At 34.3% G+C, this 5982-nt stretch overlaps 1 protein-coding gene across 3 annotated transcripts in view; it reads right to left on the reverse strand.

Moving 5' to 3' along the window:
• Nucleotides 1-2195: 2195 nt before the first annotated feature.
• The window catches only part of LOC106072624 (uncharacterized), a 9218-nt gene continuing 5431 nt past the window's right edge, over nucleotides 2196-5982 (reverse strand). For all 3 annotated transcript variants that reach the window (XM_056021424.1, XM_056021425.1, XM_013233071.2), the window contains 2 exons: nucleotides 4663-4848; nucleotides 2196-3783 (listed from right to left, as the gene is read on the reverse strand). In XM_056021424.1, coding sequence (XP_055877399.1) covers nucleotides 3079-3783; nucleotides 4663-4839 — 882 coding nt within the window. In that variant the 5' untranslated portion in view covers nucleotides 4840-4848 and the 3' untranslated portion in view covers nucleotides 2196-3078. The remainder of the gene's footprint in view (nucleotides 3784-4662; nucleotides 4849-5982) is intronic.

A 5982-nucleotide genomic window follows, 5' to 3' on the forward strand; every position in this document is an offset into this window, starting at 1 on the left:
TTGTTTTTATTGTATACTGTATATGATCACATCCAAAAGTTCTTTAGTGAAACAATTCATTTATTTTTGTTCTAGTGAAATGATTCTAAATGGTACCCCGTCAAAATAGCGCGGACAAAATAGCGCGGACAAAATAGCGCGAACAAAATAGAGCCGACAAAATAGGGCGAACAAAATAGCGCCGACAAAATAGCGCGAACAAAATAGCGCCGACAAAATAGCGCGAACAAAATAGAGCCGACAAAATAGCGCGAACAAAATAGAGCCGACAAAATAGCGCGAACAAAATAGAGCCGACAAAATAGCGCGAACAAAATAGAGCCGACAAAATAGCGCAGAAACAAATATATTTTAGTCATTTTAAAAGAAATACTTTAGATATCGTAAAATATGAATAGAGCCAATATTTTTTGTTTTGTTTCAATGTTAACATAATTTTTCAGTCGTTTTACAGGGAATACTTTAGATAAAACATAACATTAAAACATAAATAAGCAAAAATCATAATAAGGTCAAATGAATAATTTCAAAATATAGCATTTATTTACATTATAAAAGTGTACTTCGAAAACACGCAAAGATACTAGTCAAATTTTTACACACACACACGTTCACAAAGTTAAATTGTAGGAAATGTCACGTAAAAATTCCATCCCTGGCTTGTTTCATTGGCAATATAATTATTCGTTTTAAACAAAGGTGAAAAAGGGGAATGATATATGGCATAATTTCAGATCTATTAATATTGAAAAAGATAGAATCTACAAAAATGATGCCCAGGACATTAAATTACTAATAATCCGGTATTTTTATAGACATCATATATTTTGTCGGGAAATTTCGCGCTATTTTGACGGGTCACTTTCTAAATATATAACCTGACAACTGATGGTATGATAAGAGTTGAAAACAAATGACTGCATGACATCATCAATCCTCATTCATCATTTTCTTCCTGAAGTTAGTTGTAACCTCCCCTGCTTTTGCAGTATGCGCGCTGGACTGTCGTTCAGACTTATGATAAAAGCGTTGAAAAAAATACTTTAAAAAACAAAGCTTCTCTAAGGGGAATAGCCATGTATTATAGCCATGTATGATAGCCATGTATATCCATACTGTAAGATTAATTTTCCTTAATATCACATTAAATTAATTAATTAACTGATTGGTTAGATTTTTTTGTTAGGAACAATGAATAATTATGTCATAAGTTTCGTCGAGGCCTGCAACATTTGGATCAGTGAAACGTGGTAAACACAACATCAGCACGTCGGTAGAAGTCTGTTCAAGAATTTCATAGCGCTTTGTTGTTTTATACCATGTTAGAAATCAATGTCCTTACAATGCAAAAAGTCATTCACCAGTTTTTACATTAAACCTAAACTTTTAATGAACAAAAAATTGTTGAAAGTCAAAATCATGACATATAATATGTTTTTGTTGTAACGCAGTCATTGAGAGAAGACGTGGCATCTGTATGAAGTCATACACAGTTTCAAGATGATTTTGTTCTGAATCACAATTAGATCTAAACAATTATAATCAAAGAAAAATGAGTCAATACAATTATTCCGAACTTTATAAAATGTTCAATGACCCTTCAACGCTCAACCTTTTTTTTTTCCCTACAATAAACCAAACACATGAAGCCATGAGGGATATAGTAATATCTGGATAGACTGGCTCTTGCAGGTTAATGAAGATACAAATATTATTTCTTGAATTACATCCGCTCTTATCTTACAAATAGTTTGTTTGTTTTCATAACGCTTTACCTGGTATCTGTACAAAATCACTCAGATCTGCAAACCAGAATACTGAAGGTCTAAACGAGTTCACCCTAGATAACAAACTGCTTGTGAGCTTCAAGAGAGGCGCAAACAAAACCCAGTATTTGAAAGGATGAGTTGACCAGAAAACTCAAAACGTTTTAATTAGAGTCTAAGAATCCTAAGTGAAAAACATGAGCATAAAATAAACAATCAGATTGTGTTTTACAACTCGCCCTCTGACCTCCCACGAGTGGCAATAGGAAACTTAAGGTCAGCTGGTCTACGTAATAAGTATTTACATGTTGATAGACTTTAGGCAGTTGTGACGCATGAGCACGACGAGTTCGGGATTATGAAAGTGTCTCCCCCCCCCAACCAGTAAACTAGAACATTGAATGTGACAGACTTTTTGTTTATAGAAGCTATGGACTTTCCTTCAGATGATTAGAATCTAGTCCAGAAGCTCCACAGTACGGCACAGGATGGCCGTGAGCAGAGTTAGAAACTTGGACCATCGAAGATCTTCCCCCACAACAAGAGCATCGAGTCATTATGTATGGGTCAGTACATTAATAAAATGACATTCCAATAATTATGCGACTTTTTTTTCTATACAAGAATACTTTCATGACACACTCAATACTTCCATGACACACTCAATACTTTCATGACACACTCAATACTTTCATGACACACTCAATACTTTCATGACACACTCAATACTTTCATGACACACTCAATACTTTCATGACACACTCAATACTTGCATGACACACTCAATACTTGCATGACACACTCAATACTTGCATGACACACTCAATACTTGCATGACACACTCAATACTTGCATGACACACTCAATACTTTCATGACACACTCAATACTTTCATGACACACTCAATACTTTCATGACACACTCAATACTTGCATGACACACTCAATACTTTCATGACACACTCAATACTTTCATGACACACTCAATACTTGCATGACACACTCAATACTTTCATGACACACTCAATACTTTCATGACACACTCAATACTTGCATGACACACTCAATACTTTCATGACACACTCAATACTTGCACGTCTTCTTCAACGTAATAAATGTTCATCTTTCAATGTGCCCCGTGGGTCCCTAGTAGTTTATCATTCGTGGTCGCAATGAATCCCTTCGCGACATGGTTGCTACGCCTCTGTCCATTCTCTCTAATATCGTAATGATAATTCATGATACAGTAAATAAATAACATTTAAATAACGCTAACTCTTGACATTGTAAAAAAACACAAACCACTAGTCTGACTAACGTACTACTAGTAGGTATGTCCCGATGGCCAGTATGACATCTGCCAACACAGACAGAGAAGAGAATGACGGGCATGATGAAATACAGACTCCGTAAAATACTTCAGCACAGTTTTGGTTTGGATAATCCGTATCAAAGTTCTGAATGACCGTATGGTCGCTGATGGGGCTGTCAGTGGCATATGGAAAATACGATTGAAACTCGCCTAAGACCACATCGTCATATCCTATGGCTATGTCAGCACAGCCGTAAAACTGTTCTTGGTCCCCACATCCTATGCAGCTGGTCCCATTTGGAAAAACGCCCCAGCTGTTACCGGCATTGTATTTCCATTGCAGCATGCAAGCCCGGCATTTAACACCTTTTGGAAGTTGAAGTCTGTAGACAAGTATCATCGTCTTGGAGTAGTCCCCGGCAGGAACGCCTAATGTCGTTGCTCCATCAGAAGTACGAGCAAGAAGGTACTGATCTAAACAGGCCTGTGTGATTGTGGCATTGGGAGCATTGTTAGGGCAGAGACGAAACTGAAAATAACCTTTATGGTTAGCTGTCAGTTCTATGACGACGTCAATAACACTTCCGGTGTTGTACTTCCTAACCAAAATTCCAGTGGCGTATTTCCCGCCAGCCTCGTGGTCTCTAACTGAGTTCCAAGGATCTCCACAAACTCCACATTTTCCTCCATTCACGCCATATTGAATCTGAAAATCGCAAAAGGTTTGCAGTAAAATAAATGCAATAAAACTAAAACGATAAATTAAATAAAGTAAAAATGCTAAAGAATGAAAGAAAAAACATAACAAAACTGTCAGAAAGACAAAGTGGTATATAAAAAATAGTGTACCGTATGCCAGGACAAGCACATAAAGATGTTTCTCTTTCCAAGAGCCACTTAAGCTGAGAACAAGTTGCGTGAATCAGCAAGACCGATGATTTACTAGAGTTTAAAAAACCCCCATCGGCCTATTTAATATGAATGACTAGATAAGAACATGGACAAGGAAGTAGTAAGAAGTCAAGTCCAGAGAAGTAAGACATTCAAGAATGAAACGAACATTTAGATGGAAAATAATAAGCTTTATGAAATCAGAGAAGTAAAAATACAATTAGAGATAGGAAGAGAAACGTAAAGACAAAAGTAAAGAGATTTAATTAGAGATAAAAAGAAAAAGAAGAAATTAAAGACGAAAGAAGAGAAGTATGCAAGTAGAGAACGAAAGTTGAAATGAAATAAGAGTTGAAAGAAAATAAAATAGAAATGAAAGAACTTATAATCTTAATCGGCGTAGACTCATCCGTATCTTATGATAATTGATATTCTCATTTATTTTAACGTAGATTTAGTTCTGCATTAATGAGACGATTTCCTAAAAAAGAGGTTTATGTAATTTTCAACGTATGAACTTTGAAAGTTTTCCGCATGCTATTGTCTACTTCATTATTAAGCCCACAGATCAATATATATAGTTAAATTTATAATATAATTATAATATAAAATAAAATAAAATAAAATAAAATAAAATAAAATAATATAATATAATATAATATAATATAATATAATATAATAAATGATCCCCTACAGATACTCCGCCACAAAAGAGTTGATTGTCATCGTAGTTCGGTAATGTTTTAAATCCAAACCGCCACATTGTTGCGCGCGATGGCGGCTCAACCAGACGACCATGTCCAGAAACTTTACTGAAGACAATCGATAAAATAAATAGTGTCCAGACAATAAGGGCTGAGTGCTGAAACATTTTGACGACCTAAAGTAAAGAGAATAAATAACGAATATGTGAGAGAAATAACACCTACCTACCTACCTACCTATCTATCTATCTATCTATCTATCTATCTATCTATCTATCTATCTATCTATCTATCTATCTATCTATCTATCTATCTATCTATCTATCTAATCTATCTATCTATCTATCTATCTATCTATCTATCTATCTATCTATCTATCTATCCTGTCTCTATCTATCTGTCTCTATCTATCTGTCTCTTTCTATCTATCTATCTGTCTATATCTATCTATCTATCCTGTCTGTATCTATCTGTCTGTATCTATCTGTCTGTATCTGTCTGTATCTATCTATCTATCTATCTATCTATCTATCTATCTATCTATCTATCCTGTCAGTATCTATCTGTCTATATATATCTGACTGTATCTATCTATCTGTCTCTATCTATCTATCTATCTATCTATCTATCTATCTATCTATCTATCTATCTATCTATCTATCTATCTATCTAATCTATCTATCTATCTATCTATCTATCTATCTATCTATCTATCTATCTATCTATCTATCTATCTATCTATCCTGTCTCTATCTATCTGTCTCTATCTATCTGTCTCTTTCTATCTATCTATCTGTCTATATCTATCTATCTATCCTGTCTGTATCTATCTGTCTGTATCTATCTGTCTGTATCTGTCTGTATCTATCTATCTATCTATCTATCTATCTATCTATCTATCCTGTCAGTATCTATCTGTCTATATATATCTGACTGTATCTATCTATCTGTCTCTATCTATCTATCTATCTATCTATCTATCTATCTATCTATCTATCTATCTATCTATCTATCTATCTATCTATCTATCTATCTATCTATCTATCTATCTATCTATCTATCTATCTATCTATCTATCTATCCTGTCTCTATCTATCTGTCTCTATCTATCTGTCTCTTTCTATCTATCTATCTGTCTATATCTATCTATCTATCCTGTCTGTATCTATCTATCTATCTATCTATCTATCTATCTATCTATTTATCTAATCTATCTATCTATCTATCTATCTATCTATCTATCTATCTATCTATCTGTCTGTCTGTCTTTCTATCTATCTATCTGTCTGTCTTTCTGTCTATCTGTCTGT

Source organism: Biomphalaria glabrata, chromosome 2 (genome assembly GCF_947242115.1).
Source record: "Biomphalaria glabrata chromosome 2, xgBioGlab47.1, whole genome shotgun sequence".
In the NCBI taxonomy this organism is placed as follows: Eukaryota; Metazoa; Mollusca; class Gastropoda; family Planorbidae; genus Biomphalaria; species Biomphalaria glabrata.